Below are 20439 nucleotides of genomic sequence, written 5' to 3'. Positions count from 1 at the left end.
CACCCCGTCGAAACCTTTGGTACTATGCGATTCCCAGTCTATTTTGGGAAAATTATAACCCCCTACCATGACAACCTTATTTGACCTACAGCTGCCGATAATCTACTGGCATATTTGCTCTATTAATTCTCATTGACTGTTTTAGGGCATGTAGTACACCCCCAACAAAGTGATCATCCCTTTCTTGTTCCTCAGCTTCACCCATATAGCCTCGCTAGACATAAAGTCCGTATTGTCTCCTCTGACCACTGCTGTGACATCATTCTTAACTAATAAGTCAGCAGCCCTTCCTCTTTTATCCCCACCTCTCCTGAAGCACCGTACTCTGAAACATTGCGCTGCACGTTTTGCTCCTAACCAGGTTTCTGTATTGGCTACAGCGTTCCTCATCTGCTTTGCCCATCAAGCATCTAGCATTAAAATAAGTGCAACTCAAAACAGCATTCCTTCCTTGCTCCCTGCCTTTCTCCTGTCTAATCTGTCCACATTCTGTAAGGCAGCAATTCTACTGTTGCGTCACAGTGCTGCCCTAACATGTTGGGTTTCTATTGTCTTATGATGATGTGTACAATGCAATTTCTGTTTCAGGCTAATGACCTACTGGATTTGCTTGGAGGTTCTGATGTGACGCCAGTGATTCAGACTCTCCCACCCAGTAAACCAAACTCAGTTGGAGGAGAACTTCTGGATCTGCTGGGAGGGCTGGATTTATCAGGTTAGCTTCATGTGTACTTTCTCAAGTTAAGTAAAGAACTTTGAGGTTTAAAAAGCACAATTAATTAAAACACTCCAACTCCACTTCCTATTCCCATACAAATCTTTCTGTCCTGGGCCTCCTGCATTGTCAGAATGAGGCCAAATGCAAATTGGAGGAACAGCAACTTTGGCAGCTTACAGCCCAGCAGTGTGAATATTGATTTATCTAACTTCAAGTAACCCTTTCATCCCCTCTCTCTCTCCATGCCTCCCCCACCCTAGTCATTTTATTAGTTTCACTGTCATCCTGTGAGGTTCACTCTCTGTGTAACTAGTTATCACCTACCCCACAGCCAACAATGGACCATTGTGGGCTCCATCGTTCCTTGATCATCGTTTTTTTGCGTATCTTTCATTAATTTGTTCTATGTGCCTTCTATATCTCTCGTTCCCCTTTCCCCTGACTCTCAGTCTGAAGAAGGTCTCTACCCGAGATGTCACATATTCCTTTTCTCCGGAGATGCTGCCTGACCCACTGAGTTACTGCACCTTTTTGTGTCTATCTTCCTGCAATTTCTTGTCCAGCTTCCACACAGCTTCAATGGAAAATGTTGTGGAACTGGAAATATGAAGTGTTGAAAAGTCAGTGGCATGCATATATGGAGAATACATGTTTATGTTGTTACAAATGTAAGTAGAATTGAAGATAAAAACACTTAGCAGGGCAAGTGGCCTCTATGCATGGAACAATCAAATTGGTGCTTCAGACCAGTGACTTCCTAAGAATCATTTGGGACTGGCTTTGGAAAACATGCAGAGGTGGTTTACCCGAATGATCCCTGGTTTAGAGGGTAGTGGCTACAATGGGAGGTTAGACTGACTTGAGTGGTTTTCTCTGGAACACAGGAGGTTGATGTGAGATCTAATAGAAATATATATATAAAATCATTAGACAGAGAATAGGGTAAATGGTCAGAACCTTTTTTTTCCAGGATGAAAAACTCAAATACTAGAAGACTTAGCTTTAAGTTAAAAGAAAAGTTTAAAGGAGATATATGGGGCACATTTCTTTACATAAAGGGTGGGGAGTGCCTGGGGCAGGCTGTTGGAGGAGGTGGTGGAGCAGATATGACAGTGGCATATAGGAGACTTTTAGATAGGCACATGGATCTGCAGCAAATGGAGGATATGGATGATGTGCAAGACAGACAATATTGGCCATGGGGCCTGTCCCTGTGCTGTACTATTCTTTACTCTCGTAAGCATTGCCATCAATCCCATTCCCCTTCTTAATTCCCAATAACCTGTTCTGAGATTCCTATCAACTCGCCCTATATAAATCTGGCTCGTATGCAGATCAACTGAATTGTTTTTATTTGCAGGTGGCACCTTGCCATTAGGTGGCCAAGCTCCACAATTCTCACAGACACCATTTCTATTGGATAATTTAGCATCTCAGCCAGTCTTCAATGATCTAAGTTCAGGTAAGTTTTTAATTTCAAATGAATGGCTCAATCTTATTCCATGCCATTTTACAGTCCTGACATAGCTTGAGTATTGCTTAGTACATGCTGGTCATTGTACAAAGGTAATCTGACAAGGAGCAAAATCTTTCAAGAGGACGAAAGATAGCATCTGGGCAGTATTAATATAATATAGCTTTTATAGAAATCAAGGGTTTTGAGGTTTTTTTTTAAATGCCCAATTATTCTCAAAGTCCTTGAATTTTGTAGATATTTACGAGCAAACTACAAAAATGAAGAAGAGGGAGAAAAGATAGATGGATAGAATTATAGGCAGCTGGACATTCCAAACAAAGTTGATGTATTCCAGAACTAGGTAGCAGCAGGAAACAACACAGGTTACCAGTATGCCAAGCGGAGGTAAAAGAGTGATTGAGTAAGTCTGAAACAGTATTGAGTTTGACCAAAACTGAAATGCTACACATCTCAGAAATCTGACTGTGCAAAGTGCACCCAGTGCAAATTATTCAACAGCACTTTGAATAATTTTGAGATCATTTTTCGAGTTAAAAGCAAAGCTGTTCAAGTTGAAAATACATTTGGATAGACATGCTGGTCCACCATTCAAGGAAGCATGGCAATTTGATGGAAATGTAGAACTTGGTCCATGATGAAAATTAGGTATTTGATGCTGTAAAGGTGGAAATGTTTTAATTAGGAAAACTACAGTTGTAACTTGTTTTATTCCACAGGCATTCCTCCTGTTACAGCATACAGTAAAGGTGGTTTAAACATTGATTTTAACTTTGAACGTTCCAATACAAATCCTAATGTAACTGTTGTTACTATAAATGCTACCAACTTGACAGAAGAGGACATGATGGACTTTGTATTTCAAGCTGCAGTACCAAAGGTATTTGTCTGGTTGAACCTACTCTTGGGCCAGGGTCCTTGCTGTTTAGTAAAATGCCTTCATTGTCCCATACCCGTGACTTCAGGGGGACAGTCAAAGGACGATTGATCAGTTGGAAAAGGGATTTTGAAAAATTACACTTTTACATAAAACTTTGCATTCGACTGTATTTAAAGGATTTGCATGAAAATATTATGAAAGGATTCCCAATTGTTTTCTGTTCATTCTTGGAATTTGAGTCATATAGCCAATAGAATATGGAAATGTAAAATGTTGCTATCCAACTTTGAACTGCTGCTGTCTATTTAGTGACGCTTCAGTGATAATGCTGAGAATTATGATAGAAATTTACTTCACGAGAAATTCATTCAGTCCTGTAAGTTCACGGTAGGCAAAGTGGACCTCGTCTTAATCCTTCTGGTTTTTGGTCCATAGCTTTGTGGTTTATGGATCCTCACATGATCCTTGATGCCTTTAAATCCAATTAAGGCATCTGCATCCACCTCTTCTTCTGGCAATGAATTCCAAACTTTAATTACACTGTTTGACATGTGTGGAAACTTCTTTAATCCTTCTAATCAGATCTAATCTCTGCCCCTTAGTGATTGTCTGAAGTTCTTTCCTATACAACCCGTCTAGGCTCTTAAATATCCTTGGACATGTTAATCTAATTGTCCAGATTGTTCAAGGAAAACACCCAAACTCATCAGTCCCGTGTCACTATAATTAGCAAGTTCGGTATTCCGAAAAACACAAGGAATCATGGGATTTGTCAAAGGTCATTCACCATAAAGAAAAAGCGAACGAAGCGCTGGCTGAAGAAACTGTATAAATTATTTTTATTCATAATTTATGTGTAAAGATGTATTTAATCTGAGGAACGGGTGTGCCGTGTGGTCACATTATAGGAAAATTAATGTATTCCAGACTGGATCACAACGATGATAGTTTCTGAGTCGAATGTCACTATTCTGCTCATTTCAAGGCAATGGAATTCTTCAGCCTCATCTATGAATACGATTGAGCAATGAGATTCTCGATTCCAGAGAGACTCCCATAAATGGTCAACTCCTCATCCCCCCCCCCAAAGGACCAGGTAGCGGGAGAGCGGGGTGTAACAGCAAGAGAGAGGGGTCAGATGCGGGTGGGAGACGGGGGAGAGAGTGCACACAGACCCGCGCCTCATCCGCAGCCAGGATCGGACCCGGGTCCCCGGTGCCACAAGCGCTGCCGAATCGCTACTGGACCGTACCCCCGGGCGACCCGGACCGACGACACCAGCAGCCCCAAGCCCACAGCCAGCGCAGAGAAGAAGCGCCAACTCCAGCCCAACCCCGCTCCAACTCCCGAGGAACCCGCACCTCGATGGGCCTGGGACCGCCAGCCAACCCCCTGGGACCCTAAAGCCAAGCACCAGCCATTAACTGGGATACACAGAAAGCGCTGCAGCAGCTCAGCTGCTCCCTCCCTGTGCCGGCTGCAAGCCCGGCCCAACACCTCCGGCCACTCCAGAACAGCATCTCAACAGCACCTGTAATTACGCTCCTACTCTTACCCACCTAGTCTAGTTCAGTAAAACACCGAGTCAAGCACTGGTTCAACTATTCTTTCCAAACACAAACGAACTTCCTATACAATACCAAACCACTGCGGGTCCGATCCTTGTCTCTACTCGTCCAAGTCCTTCAGCCTCGTGCGAGCCGACACCTCCAGCAGGTCACACGATCCCAAGTGCACCTCCAGAAGGCCAACCCCGATCCTTGTGGGGTTCACTCTTTTATTGGGCATCGGATCCATGGCGTGAAACTATATGGGGGAGGCAGCCCCTACAAGCCAATCACACATATCGATCATATTATACAGTTTTTGACAGTTCCCTAAACCAATCACAAAGTACCCCATTACAATGTTTTCACAGAAGTTTCTAGAAGGAAGACAGTTAACTAAAGTAAAGAAACATTTTCCCCGGTTGTATAAACAATTTGAACAAGGCTTCACACTCTAACCAATCATCAAATAGCAGCACAAACACTCTGCAACATAAATAACAATACCTTTTTACACCCCCCTCTATAACAAATCCTAACCATGCATTTGCAGACCTTCTTATCTCTTTCTGCAAACCCTCATACATTTTAACAAAGGAAGGACATCTGGACCTCACCCAAAGGGGATGACCCACTGCGGCGACCTAATTGGCAAGTTTAGGAGAGTTTGAAAAAATGTCATGTTGAAGACCTTCGACTATGTAGAAGACCTCCTTCGACTATTTTGAAGACTAGCTACAAATAGGGAAAATTGGACACCAAATAGTGGAGAGTGAAGACGACCTCCTTCAATCTCCCTTCGACTATGTTGAAGACTATCTACGACTACCTTTGACTACCTTCAATTACCTTTGACTACCCTTGATTACCTATGAATAACTTGCCGACCTTCTACGACCTACTTCGACGAAACCTACGAGTAAAAAAATATTGATTTTTTTCCATGGCAACCTTTTTTTACTCGAGGGCATTTTTCAACATGTTGAAAAATACTAGCTGAGGCCTCGAGTACGCAGGGACTACTCTCGGCATGAAGGAGAGTTACAAAGACCTCCTAGGACCTCGTGTCGACCATGCTGCGAGTATGAGTCGAGGGCAGACTCGCCAGAACTCGCGGATTAGGTCGCCGCAGTGGGACAGCTCCTCAACTTCCATCTATGGTTCAGGCTCTTTGGAGCCGTGACTCCCAGCTTGCAACTTTCACAGAAATAAGCCAAGCAGACCCTGCAAATACAGAGATCCTCCATTTGTGACCTCTTTAATTTAGCCAGTATTAACACACCCGCAGGGCCAGAGACCCAGGCCCGACCTCGACCACGGACGAACACGATCTCGCTCACTCACCAAAGCATAAATCAATAAAAACAACAAAATAATCCAAGCTTTTAACAAGGGAACAACAAATACAACTAATTCATAGTTTGAAAGCACTATTTTCTTACCTAGAAGAATCAAAGCTGGAAAAATTGGAAGAAATGAAAGTGTATATGTGCACAGTTCCACTGCTTTCCAGCAATGTTTATGCATAATGACCTTTGACCTGGGCATGCACAGTCGGAATACAGAACTCACTTATTCTTCACAAAAAAGCTGGAGAAACTCAGCGGGTGCAGCAGCATCTATGGAGCAAAGGAAAAAGGCAACGTTTCGGGCCAAAACCCTTCTTCAGACTGATCGGGGGTGGGGGGGTGGGGAGAAGAAAGGATAAAGGAGGAGGAGCATTAAACATTGAATTCTCCCAATTTTGTTAGTCCTTGCTGTCTCCTCCCCTTCCTCAGCTCTCCTGCTGTCTCCTCCCACCCCCTAGCCTTCGGCTCCTCCTCCTTTTTCCTTTCTTCTCCCCGTCCCACCACCCCCCGATCAGTCTGAAGAAGGGTTTCGACCCGAAACGTTGCCTTTTTCCTTCGCTCCATAGATGCTGCTGCACCCGCTGAGTTTCTCCAGCTTTTTTGTGTTCCTTCCAGCATCTGCGGTTCCTTTTTAATCACTTATTCTTCAGCTCTGCAATACCCTTGTAAATATCCTCTGCATTCTCCATGCTGCTATAATTTTATATACTTCCGTCAGGTCTCCCGCAACCTCTGGCTTTCCAGAGTAAACAATCAGAGGCTGTCCAATCTCTCCCTATTGCTAATATCCCCTAATCCAGGCATCATGCTGGTAGATCCCTTCTGCACCCTTTCCAAAGGTTCCACATCTTTCCTGTAATGGAGTGACCAGAACTGCACATAATACTATATAGGTTTTCGCAGCCTAACCAAAGGCCTATAAAGCTGCACCTTGACTTTCTGACTCTTGTCACCTTGACCAACGAAGCAAGCATTCCTTTACATCTCTATCTACTTGTGTTGTCACTTTTGGAGAGTTATGGACTTGGACCCCAGAACCCTCTGTAGATCATTATTTGGACATTTATTTAGGTACATCATTATTTAAGTTTAAGGTGAGATGGGAAAGGTTTATTGGGAATCTGAGGGGCAACTTTTTCACACAGATGTGATGGGTATATGGAAAGAGGTGAAAGAGGAGGTAATTGAGGCAGACTCTATAACAATATTTAAAAGACTTATCTGGACAGGTATATGTGTAGGAAATATTTAAAGGGATATTGGCCAAATGCAGGCAGGAGGTACTAGTGTATTTGGGACATCTTGGTTGGCATGGGCAAGCTGGGTCAAAGGATCTGTTTCCCTGCTGTATGGCTCTGACAGTAGTGTGCTCAGCAGTGTGGGAAAAGTGAAGATCACATGATTCTGTGGCCTATTCTACTATGGAACCATCATGATTCAGTCACTGCTACACACATCCAAACCTGAAAGCAACAGGTGAGGTTGAATTTAATTCAGCAGTTCTTCCTTGCTCCCAGCCATGCTCCTGCCTGTCCTGTCACTCAATTTGCTTTCATTGCCTTCCATACCAATTTTCAACCATCAGTCTGAAGAAGGGTTTCGGCCCGAAACGTCGCCTATTTCCTTCGCTCCATAGATGCTGCTGCACCCGCTGAGTTCCTCCAGCAATTTTGTGTACCTTCAACCTCTCACCTGCCTCACTCCTGCACTGGATCTAATCCCCCTGCCAATCAGGTTTAAACCTTGAGTAGGTAGCACTGGCAAACCTACCACCCAGGATATTAGTTTCCCCAACAGTCTCATGGCATTCTCTGTGGCAGACTGTGGGGCAACTGAAGAAGGATCCTGACCCGAAATGTGCTCCAGACATGCTGCCTGGCCTGCTGAGTAACTCCAGAACTTTGGCTTTTTTTCCAGTCCAAAATGCTGTGAGATTAATTTATTACCTCTTCAAACTGCTGCTCATCCCCAAACTAGTCTATGTTTTCTGGTGGAGAAACTGAGTTACTGTTGACAGTCGCTAATTTAGGCGAACGTCAAGGTAGAGCTGGGAGACTCTCTAGTTCAAGAAGCTTTACAGTAATCAGAACAAAGCAGCCTGCTTGTTTGGCACTCCATCAATTACCACAAACATTTATTCCACCCATCATTAGCACACAGTGTCACCTACACTATGCACTGTAATCACTCTCTCTCAGACTGCAACAGCACCTTTCAGACCCGAAACCTTTACACCAAGAAGGGAAGGCAACACATACAAGAGGACGCCATCACTTTCACTATTCACACATGAACGCAAATGGACCTGACCTTGCATTCTCATTGTCTTGCATGCATCTATCAAATGCATATATAAAGCCACCAGACCAGAACTACTTGCAGACAAACTGTAACACTTGCATTCTTCACTCTTCTGTGTCCCACCCTTTCCCAGATCCATCCATTCCCCTCTGCTTCCCCTTCCATTTAATACTACCATCTCTCATTATCCCTCTTGTAAACTGCCATCTCAGCCCCTTTTCTCAGCCAGTCCTCACCTCTTCCTTTCTACACAGCGAGCCCACCCTATCTCAGTGTACCAGCTACCTATCTATTCTCTTGCAATGTGATTGTGTTCCCTTTCATCCGCCTCTATCAGTACTCCCATTTTCACTAACTCATCTCAGCAGCTGTACTGTCTTAGATCTGCGGCCTAATTTAAACAGCTCCGAATCTCCCACAGAAAATCATTCAACCAAACCTGTCGCATGTCAGAGGGTCATATTTATCATATGCTACATGAAAGGCGTGATTGGATTTTCCAGCTGTTTAATCCTGCAAAAACCTCTTAACCTACTGGTTTAAATCCTCCCAAGGAAACTTGTTACATTCTAAACATTACCAGCACAAGGTTGAGATGAAAGCTATTCACTTTATCTTACCTTGCTCATTCCTCTGACTGCAGTTGCTTAAGTAGTGCAGTTTCACCTCCTGGAAAATATATCCATGTATATCCACGCTTTGTATAATTGAAAGTATTTAACTATTAAAACATAATTAAAACTAATTATAAACATAGAGTAAAAGCAATTTTAAAATCAATGAATAACTGAACTGTGCTCAACTTTTCATAATTTCCAGGTTAAGAATTCCCATTCATGTGAATGTGGATGTTAATTTTAGGTTCTATCTGCTTAGCGTAAAATTACAGAGGTGCATTATCAAGCAAAGCGATGGAGTTTAGCAGCAAATATATTTGCATCAGCCAATTCAATCAGGATTGAATTGGTTTGTGCGGAACATGATGCCAAGTTAAACCATCTGCCTTCATATGATTGATATCCCTCTATTGCATGCACTTCTGTGCCTCTAAAAGCCTCTTAAATGCCGCTATTGTATCTGCTTCCACCAACACCCTTGGCAATGCATTCTAGGTCCCCACCACACTCTGTGTAACAAAAACTTGCCCCGCAAATCTGCATTATGCTTTTCACCTCTCACCTTACAGCTATGTTCTCTAATGTTAGACATTTACGCCCTGGGGAAAAGGTTCCCTATCTCTGCCAATCATAATTTTATATACCTCTATCAAGTCTCCAGAGATTCTGGCATTCCAGAGAAAAGATAACGTTTCCCAGTAGGTGAAAATCCTCTAATCCAGGCAGCATTCATGTAATTGACACAAAATGCTGGAGTAACAGCGGGGCAGGCAGCATCTCTGGAGAGAAGGAATGGGTTTACCCCATTCTGGTAAAACCTCTGCACCCTCTCCAAAGCCTCCAGATCTTTCCTGAAATGTGGCGACCAGAACAGGACTTGTGGTTTGATTGTGAGAGTTGATACTAAAGAAGCAGATTGATACTAAAGAACCATAGTTTTCTAAACTTTAAAATAAGACACTAATAACACCACCTTTCCCAGTTTCCCGATCATTTAATTTTACCAAATCTGTTGGAAATGCTGCTTGAAGAGTGTGCAGTCAGCAACCATAAAGAAAGGTCAAGATTTTGACCTAGAATTTTAAAGTTAAAATAATAATGTATTTCCAACAATGCGTGCGTGGACAATGCGTTCGCAGAATCTTCTCAATGGTAGTGGTTGACATGTTAGGTCATGCTGTCAGACCTAGTGACTGTAGTCATGCTTTTTGAGTGAGTTTCATGCTAGATGAGGTGTTGTGTTGCTTTTTTTGGTTTGGCTGTATGGCAAATCAAATTCCTCGTATGATTTACGCACTTGTTTTGTTTTCATACTTGGCTAACAAAAAAAATCAATTACAATTACAATTACAATTAATTACAATTTTAGTTTTTTCAAGAGAATGCACATTTTATGTTAATATTGATTAAAGTCATAGTTGCTATCTGTACTGAGCAGATTAAATCATATCAATTTAATGCTTTCTTTATTTCTGTAGACATTTCAACTGCAGCTTCTTTCTCCGAGTAATAACATAATTCCAGCACGAAGTGCAGGAGCTGTTACACAGGTCATTAAAGTGCTTAATCCTCAGAAGGTATGTTGCAGATTTTGCATAAACATTTCTATTTGTTTGTTCTTTATAGCTGTCGGGTAAATTTTGTGTCATCTTCCAAGTGTAACTTGAGTTAACACAGTTCAGCGAACATCTAAAAATCCCAATGAACAGAAAATGCAAGTAACATTCAGCAGATCAGTCAAAAGAAACGGTCAACATTTTTTTTAAAAGACACAAAGTGCTGGAGTAACTCAGTGGGTCCGGCAGCATCTTTGGAGAACATGTGTGACATTTCAGGTCAGGACCTTCTTCGGGCTCGGCATTTAAGTCTCATGAGACCAGGGAAAACTTAAAAACAACAGACACGTTTAAATTACAGAGAAAGCAGATGTGTGAGGAAAAATAAAAGAATATATGATAGGTGGACTTTTGTGCAAAAAGACAAACAACCAAACAAACTATAAACACAATCATAAACACACATATTCTTTTACATAATAAATGATGGAAGGAAAAACGTTCAGTAGAGTTAGTCCCTGGTGAGATAGGCGTTTACAGACCGAATGGTCTCTGAGAAGAAACTCCTTCTCAACCTCTCCGTTCTCACCGCATGGCAACGGAGGCATTTGCGTAGAAATAAAGGAAAATGGCGAGAAATTGAGAAAATGATGGCTGGTCAAAAGTCCTTTCTTGGTGCTATCTCTCTGACTCTGAAATTGATCTCAAGTTGTTGAAATTGGTGCGGTTTGCTAAGAACAGTAACAAACTAACATGGAAGATGAGATGTTACTTGAACTTACATTGGAGTTTGTTGGAACAGCTTAATAAGGCGAAGATGGTCAGGTTAGAGTAGAGTAGGATTAAGAATTTGTTTTAGACAACTTGAATGTTGCAGACATAATACTGGCGTTCTGCAAATCGTTCGCTCAGTCTGCATTTAGTTTCTACTGTTTAGAAGAGAACACATTGTGATCAACAAGTGAAATTAGAAAGAGATTGAGTTCTGTGTAGGAGCAAGAAGCAACAGAAGTACCAGAAAAAGAGGTGAGGGAGGAGGTCTGAGAATGTTTGAAACAGGATGAATCTTAGAGAAAAGGCATGTAAAACTTAGATTTGTACTGACTTTTAAAACTAAACATTTGATTTGAAGGAATTGAACAAGATTTTTTTTAAATTATGCATTCCTGGGTCGTGTCTCCAACGCTGGGCTGCTGCTTGGGGCAGAGTGGACACAGGCCCTTCCGTCCACGCCGACCAGCGATCATCCATACACTAGTTCTATTCTATACACTAGGAACAATTTACAGAAGCCAATTAACCTACAAACCTGCACATCTTTAGAAATGTGGGAGGAAACCCGAGCACCCGGAGAAAATCCACGTTGTCACAGAAGTAATGTGTAAACTCCATACAGACAGCACCCACAGTCAGGATCGAAACCAGGCGCTGTAAGTCAGCAACACTACTGCTGCGCCACTATGTTGCCGCATATGAAATAACGAATCAAATGATACCACTGTGGTTTTTTACTCTATCAGAAATAAGGTGGATAAAGCTGTGGGGGAGAATACCGGCAGTGCTATGGACTCAAGGGCCTGAGCTATACAGAGCAATTGAGCAGGCTTATAGAGGGGTGGTCTTATAGAGGTTTACAAAATCATGAGAGGGATAGATCGGGCATCGCGCATCGTCTTTTGCCCAGAGTAGGGGAATCTAGAACCAGAGGATATACTGTGCTCTCCACAATGTTTGGGGCAAAGACCCATCATTTATTTATTTGCCTCTGTATTCCACAATTTGAGATTTGTAATAAAAAAATCACATGTGGTTAAAGTGCACATTGTCAGATTTTAATAAAGACCATTATTATACATTTTGGTTGCACCATGTAGAAATTACGGCAGTGTTTATACATAGTCCCGTCCCCCCCCCCCCATTTCAGGGCACCATAATGCTTGGGACACATGTCTTCACAGGTGTTTGTAATTGCTCAGGTGTGTTTAAATACCTCCTTAATGCAGGTATAAGAACAGCACCTAGTCTGTCCTCCAGTCTTTTCATCACCTTTGGAAACTTTTATTGCTGTTTATCAACATGAGGACCAAAGTTGTGCCATAAAAGTCAAAGAAGCCATGAGGCTGAGAAACAGGAATAAAACTGTTAGAAACATCAGCCAAACCTTAGACTTACCAAAATCAACTGTTTGGAACATCATTAAGAAGAAAGAGAGCACTGGTGAGCTTACTAATTGCAAAGGGCCAAGGAAGACCTCCACAGCTGATGACAAAATAATTCTCTCTATAATAAAGAAACATCCCCAAACACCTGTCCAACAGATCAGAAACACTCTTCAGGAGTCGGGTGTGGATTTGTCAATGACCACTGTCCGCATGAACAGAATTATAGAGGCTACACTGCAAGATGCAAACCACTGGTTAGCCACAAAAATAGGTTCAAACAAATGCCTCAAACTCATTGGCCGGTGGTTCATTCTACAGCGAGACAATGATCCCAAACATACTGCTAAAGAAAAAAAGGAGTTTTTCAAATCTAAAAAATAGTAAATTCTTGAGTGGACAAGTCAATCACCCGCTCTGAACCCAATTGAGGGGTTGGAAGATTGCAACCTTCACGTGGTCTGCCCTGTTTCGACGATTGCAATCAACCCGGCGTGCACAATCAAATAAGATCAAATAGAACAAGTTGTCCTACAGCTTTAGGCTGTGCACACCATACGCAAGAAGAAGAACCCTTTTAGCATGCCTTTTATATTAGATAGCCTTTTATTGTCATTCAGACCGAAGTCTGAACGAAATTGAAGCAGTCATACATACAATACAATACAATAAAAAACAACAATAAACACATATTAACATCCACCACAGTGAGTCCACCCAACATCTCCTCACTGTGATGGAGGCAAAAGTCTTAGGGCTGCAGTCTCTCCCCTCCTCTTCTCCCTCTGCGCTGAGGCGATACCCCCCGGGCGATGTTACAACTGTCCCGTGGCTCAAACACCGCGGCCCGGGGTGGTCGAAGCTGCCGCCCACCAGTCCTGCTGACGCAGCCCCTGGCCCGCGGCCGAACCCCGGACTCAGGCCACTGCCGCAAGAACACAGTCCCAGCCACCGGAGCACCGTTCCAGCCCCGAGCCGGATCGCCCTCACGTGAGTGCCGTTACCGTCTCAGCCTCGGGCTGGGCCGCCCCGACTGGGCACCGCTCCTCCCTCGGGCTGGGCCGCCCCGACTGGGCACCGCGCCTCCCTCGGGCTGGGCCGCCCCGACTGGGCGCCGCTCCTCCCTCGGGCTGGGCCGCCCCGACTGGGCGCCGCTCCTCCCTCGGGCTGGGCCGCCCCGACTGGGCACCGCTTCTCCCTCGGGCTGGGCCGTCCCGACCGGGCGCCGCTCCTCCCTCGGGCTGGGCCGCCCCGACTGGGCACCGCTTCTCCCTCGGGCTGGGAACGCCGTACCTCCCCGAGCTCGGCCACTCCGACGGGAGCACCGTTCCTTCCTCGGGCCGGCCGGCCTCACGGGAGCGTCACAGCCCCTCACGGAAGCCCTGTTCCAGCCCCGAGCCGGGCCGTCCTCACGGGAGCGAGCTCAGGGCGAGTCCCGGCGGGCTCTGCCTCCTGAGCCTCGAGGTCGCCAGCTCCGCCATTAGGCCTCAGCGCAGACGGAGGCAGAGAAGGGGAATACGACAAAAAAGTCGCATTCCCCCGCAGGGATAGACAGCAAGCTCTGTTTCAACCCCCCCCCCCCCCAAAACAGAAACTAAAAACCAAAACTAGACTAACCAAAACGAAAATAAACAACCCAAAAAACACAAAACAAACAGGACTGCCGGAGAGCCGCTGCAGCCAGAGCCGCGCCGCCACTAGGAGTTTGCTTTGATTATTGATTTGATTTAATTTATTGTCATTGTCTTCAATTAAGAGACAACAAAATTATTTTTCCCTTAGTCATACAAAAAAAATAAAATAAAATAAAACACAGAACACAGTCCACAACACAAACATCCCCACTGCGGCACCAAAGTTCCTCACTGTGAGGGAAGGAACCAAAGTCCAGTCAACCTCCTCGCTGATGTTCTCCAATGTTCACCCGTGGTCGGGGCCTCCCTAGCACCCTGTAGTCGCCGCCATGTTCAGGCCCTCTCGCCGGGAACGATGGAACCCCGACGTCGAACATCCTCAGCGGCCTGGACCTCTGAATCGGCCACCTTCCATCGGAGTCCGCGGCTCCCGATGTCCACAGGCTGCGCTGGACGGAGACTCGCGCTGGCGACCCCAGCAAAGGGTCTAAGGGCTCCGCGATGTTAAAGTCAGCGCCGCCCGAGTTGGGAGCTCCGCACCCACGGCTCCGCGATGTTGGAGCAGAGCCCCAACACTCCGGTGCTCCAAGCGGCGATCCCAGGTAAGGCCTCGCCCGCTCCGCGATGTATCGAGCGCTGCGCCGCAGCTGCTGAAGCTCTGGTCCGGTCCCAGTTGGTAGGCCGGGGGGGGGGGGTGGCGAGGACATGACTCGGAAAATAACCTCATTCTTGCCAAGAAGCGACTGAAGGACGGTTCCCCCCTTACCCTACCCGTTTCACCCCACATGAAATATTTGAAGAAAACTTTTTTTTTTTAAAGCACTCTAAACATAACAAAATAAAAAAAGACAACCAGACCGTGGGCGGAGGCAGCTAGTAACAGCGCCACCGGTCGTCCTAGCTGAAGAGAAAACTGAAGGGGACTAGCCCACAAAACAAACAAGCTAAATATGGCTGCAATACAGGCCTGGCAGAGCATCACCAGAGAAGACACCCAGCAACTGGTGATGTCCATTACTCGCAGACTTCAAGCAGTCATTGCATGCAAAGGATATGCAACAAAATACTAAACATGACTACTTGCATTTACATGACCTTGCTGTGTCCCAAACTTTATGGTGCCCTGAAATGGGGGGGACTATGTATAAACACAGCTGTAATTTCTACATGGTGAAACCAAAATGTTTAAAAATGGCCTTTATTAAAATCTGACAATGTGCACTTTAACCACATGTGATGTTTTCTATTACAAATCTCAAATTGTGGAGTACAGAGGCAAATAAATAAATGATGGGTCTTTGTCCTAAACATTATGGAGGGCACTGTAGGTTTATGGTTAGGGGGGACAGATTTAATAGGAAACTGAAGGGTAACTACCGGAAAAGGTTGTTGAGGCAAGTACAATTGCAATTTTTAAGAAACAATTAGGCAGGCACATGGAAAGGTTAGTTCTGGTGGGATGCGGGCCAAACGCAGGCAGGTGGGACTAGTTTCAATGGAACATATTGGTCAGTGTGGGTGGGCAAGTTGGGTCAAGGGGCCTGTTTCTAAGCTTTATGACCTCATTCAAAAGAAATGATGAGAGTGTAGTCTCGTTGTGTATCTGCGGGTGAAAAATAATGACAGCAATTCCAAGGAAATCTGAATGTCAAATGATACCATGGGTTGCATAAAATGGGAACCATAAGTCACACATAAAGAAATTAAAAACAATGATGCCCTTCAGGAATATAACATGTCTAGAGCGGCGACTTAAAAAAAATTGAAGGACAAAGAGGGTGGAAGATATCAGTGGACCAGTTGAAATGCCACAGGAGGGGTACCAGGGATCAGAGAGGGGGAGCAGTGAGAGGATTTCACATAACTCTTGTTAAGAGAGGAGGATTATTGGAAATCACAGAAGGGGAGCAGGTACAGATGCAGTAGTTGTAACACCTGTCCCTATACCTCCTCCCCCTCCCCCCCCCCCCCCTCCATCTAGGTGAGACAGATTCACATGTACTAACCTCATCTATTCCATTCGGTGCTCCCAATGTGACCTCCTTTACCAAGTGTAAAGTGAGGCCAGGTGTGGATTAGATTTGCACTTGGTCCACCTGCACTTGGTCCACCTCGGCCTGCTTGATCTCCTGGTTGCTAATCATTTTAACTTCCATTTCCATACTGACCATTCTGTCCTGGAATCATAAATTAAAGATAAAACCGTAAATATACAAGGGGATCTGATGGAACATTTCCTTATCATGTTCACAGAATGTTATAGTTATAGGATTTGAGTATAGGAGCAGGGAGATTCTACTGCAGTTGTACAGGGTTTTGGTGAGACAACACATGGAGTATTGCGTACAGTTTTGGTCTCCTAATCTGAGGAAAGACATTCTTGCCATAGAGGGAGTACAGAGAAGGTTCACCAGACTGATTCCTGGGATGTCAGGACTTTCATATGAAGAAAGACTGGATAGACTCGGTTTGTACTCGCTAGAATTTAGAAGATTGAGGGGGGATCTTATAGAAACTTACAAAATTCTTAAGGGGTTGGACAGGCTAGATGCAGGAAGATTGTCCCCGATGTTGGGGAAGTCCAGAACAAGGGGTCACAGTTTAAAGATAAGGGGGAAATCTTTTAGGACCGAGATGAGGAAAACTTTTTTCACACAGAGAGTGGTGAATCTCTGGAATTCTCTCCCGCAGAAGGTAGTTGAGGCCAGTTCATTGGCTATATTTAAGAGGGAGTTAGATGTGGCCCTTGTGGGTAAAGGGATCAGGGGGTATGGAGAGAAGGCAGGTACAGGATACTGAGTTGGATGATCAGCCATGATCATATTGAATGGCGGTGCAGGGCCGAATGGCCTGCTCCTGCACCTATTTTCTATGTTTCTATGTTTCCCAGAAGTGATCAGTTTTCAATTTACTGCAGCATGAGAGAGGGAATAAAGCAACTGTAAACTCAGGGTGAAAAAAATGGACGGGACTGGACCTTGGAGAGGAGGGCGAGGGAGGTGGGGAGGGAGAGGATGGGGGAAAGGGAGAGAGGGGAGGAGAGGAAGAGGTGGAGAGGGAATGGGGGAAAGGGGAGGCGAGGGGGTGGAGAGGGAGAGAGTGAATGGGGGGTGGGGAAGAGAGTGTAACAAAGAGTGCATGAAGTTTAGGACAGAGGGGTGAGGGTAGTTTCAATAACAGCGTCTCAAACTAACTGCTATGTTCAGTAGACAGAATATTGCTTAAATATATAAATATAATTCAAAGTTCAGTTAGTATGTATTATTACTTCCATTTATTAACTATGGCAATAGATGTGGCCCGCCATCCACTCGCAGATTGGGTCCTGGCCCCTATGCAGAACAAAGTTGCCGACCCCTGCATTAGCTCATGAGACTCAGCCAGAGAGGATGAGCAGAGGGTAGATAGTAAGATAAGGCAGGGTCTTTTTTGTAACTCCTCTTTGGTATTCGTGTAGAGGAGGTGGCAGTTAGGGTACTGGTATGCTCCTCCTGGGGGATGTGGGAAAACTAGGAGATTTCCCGTAGCCCTGAGGACTGCAAGTGTGGGAAGTGTGTCCAGCTGTAGCTCTTGACTTACAGCATGAGGGAACAGGAGCTGTAGCTAGATGACCTCACGATTGTCTGGTAGAAGCATAGAAAAATAGGTGCAGGAGTAGGCCATTCGGTCCGAGCCAGCACTGCCATTCAATATGATCATGGCTGATCATCTAAAATCAGTACCCCGTTCCTGCTTTTCCCCATATCCCTTGATTCCTTTAGCCCTGAGAGCTAAATCAAGCTCTCTTGAAAGCATCCAGTGAATAGGCCCCCACTGCCTACTGTGGCAGAAAATTCCACAGATTCACAACACTCTGGGTGAAGGTGTTTTTCCTCATCTCAGTCCTAAATGGCCTACCCCTTATTCTTAAACTGTGACCCCAGGTTCTGGACTGCCCCCAACATCGGGAACATTTTTACTGCATCTAGCCTGTCCAATCCTTTAAGAATTGTATATGTTTCAAGTCAAGAGAGTTTGTCATGTGTTCCAGATAGGACAATGAAATTCTTGCTTGCTGCAGCACAACAGAGTATTGTAAGCATAAATACATAACAGTTCAGTGTGTCTATATAGCATAGATCATATATACACATAAATAAATACGTGTATATAAGATCCATAAGTTATACAAGATGCCCTCTCATCCTTCTAAATTCCAGTGAATACAAGCCCAGTCGACCCATTCTTTCATCATATGTCAGTCCCGACATCCTGGGAGTTGACCAGGAAAAGGAGTAGGTAGAGAGTTCAGGAATCCGTTGTAACTATTCCTCTCAAACAAGTATACCGTTTTGAATACTGTTGGGGGCTGACCGTTCATAGGAAAGCAGCAACAGTAGGAACATTAAGGTCTATGGCACCAGACCTGACACTGGGGTACAACACTTCAAGAGTTCAGAGTCTTTCCTTTGAACATCACAGAGGACAGACAGCGATATAATGATAGGAGACTCACTAGTCGGGATAGATAGGAAGTCCTGTGGCAGCAACATGGACTCCAGGATGGTGTGTTGCCTCCTTGCTGCTAAGTTGCCTCGGGGCAGCTGCAGAACATTTTCAAGGGGAGGGTGTGCAGCCAGATGTCGTGTTGCAAATTGGCACAAATTACATGTCAAAAAAGAGATGTGCTCGTGCAAGGTTAAAAAGCAGGACCTCAACACTTGTGACCCAGAGATTAGTCCCAGTGCCAAGTGTTAGTGAGGGTGAGAATACAAAGAGACGAGAGACAATGCGTGGCTGAGGAGTTGGTGGGGAGGACGGGGTTACAGATTTTTGACCCATTGGGATCATTCCTGGGACAGTGCGAGGGACAAGATGTTACAGGAACCTGAGGAGCACCTTAGGTGGGTATATGGAACAAGTAATTGAAGCAGGTACAATTACAACACATTTGGACCCGTACATGGATAGAAAAGGTTTAGCCCCAAACATGGCCAAATGGGACTAGCTTCGATGGGTCATCTTGGTTGGCATGGACGAATTGGGCCAAAGGACCTGCATTCGCCACCCTTCAGACAAGGTCTGAGGCTGCACTTGGCCACACCCTGTGGAATTATTCACCTTTATGTCCTTTGAAGCTGCCAATGTGTCCTCTTTGGTCATTTGTCTATATTCTAAGACATCAAAACTCCTTGCCTTAATTCCTTAGCTTCCAACAAATTCACCCATATTTTCTCTGGACCGTCAGAAGTTGAGGGGAAACCGAATAGAAGTATTTCAAATTATGAGCTGGGTAGATTGGAAATGCAGTCAGAACCTTTTTCCCAAGGTGAAAATGCCCGACACTGAAGGGCATATTTGTGAGCTAGGAGGGAGAATGTTTCATGGAGATGTATGGAGCAAATATTTTACTCATAGGGTGGTGGGGTCTAGAATGCATTGCCAGGATGGTGGTGGATGCAGGTACGATGGTGCAGTTTAAGAGGCTTTTGGGTAGGGACATGGAAATGCAGGGAATAGAAAGATGTGGATCATGTCCATGCAGATGAGATTAGATCAGCTAGGCTTCATATTCTGCAAAGACATTGTGGGCTGTGCTTCGTTCTGTGTTGTTCCATGTTGTCCTGCTCTTCTCTCAAACATGTTTCTGTAATGGCCATAATATCCCTGTTCCCCAAATCAATCCCTACCATGAGTTTGTTTTCCATTTCAGCCTCTTGCAATGAAATGCCACGGTCTAGGTTCATTGATTTCAGAGTGAATAGCCAAAAGTTTCCATTTCAAAAGTTTCGTTTGAAAATTGCCAAGAATTATATGTATATATTTACAAATTCTATTTGCAAATTTTCTCTCCTAAATTTCAATTCCCTCCAACTTTAATTTTATAAAAAACTTGCCTTTTCCTGATGCAAGACCTTCAATTGTGCATCGGTTAAGCAATGATGCCTTCTCTATTTGCAATTCAGGTTGATTTTTGCTTTAATTTAAAAAAATGTAATGATGGATTTGGATGACACTAGCAAGTCATAATTATTGTCCATTCGACGTATTGTGCAAACAGCCGTATTCTTTCACAATCACTATAAAGCCACATTGAAGAGTCTAAATCATAGATCAAGGTGATGTTTGAGTGAATGATGCTTAAGTTACTTTCGGTAGTTATAGCAAGTTCCCAGTCAGTGTTCACTACAGATAACAAGGGTATGTGTGTAAATGTATTCTCCT

The 20439-nt window shown here is 44.4% G+C and overlaps 1 protein-coding gene across 2 annotated transcripts in view; it reads left to right on the top strand.

Annotated features, from left to right (window-relative positions):
• Window positions 1-20439, top strand: part of ap1g1 (adaptor related protein complex 1 subunit gamma 1) — a 140495-nt gene that overhangs the window by 113558 nt on the left and 6498 nt on the right. For both annotated transcript variants that reach the window (XM_033035631.1, XM_033035630.1), the window contains 4 exons: window positions 589-715; window positions 2079-2180; window positions 2912-3072; window positions 10365-10463. In XM_033035631.1, the coding sequence (XP_032891522.1) occupies window positions 589-715; window positions 2079-2180; window positions 2912-3072; window positions 10365-10463 (489 nt within the window). The remainder of the gene's footprint in view (window positions 1-588; window positions 716-2078; window positions 2181-2911; window positions 3073-10364; window positions 10464-20439) is intronic.

Source organism: Amblyraja radiata, chromosome 17 (genome assembly GCF_010909765.2).
Source record: "Amblyraja radiata isolate CabotCenter1 chromosome 17, sAmbRad1.1.pri, whole genome shotgun sequence".
Taxonomy (NCBI): Eukaryota; Metazoa; Chordata; class Chondrichthyes; order Rajiformes; family Rajidae; genus Amblyraja; species Amblyraja radiata.
This window is presented reverse-complemented; position numbering and strand designations above follow the sequence as displayed.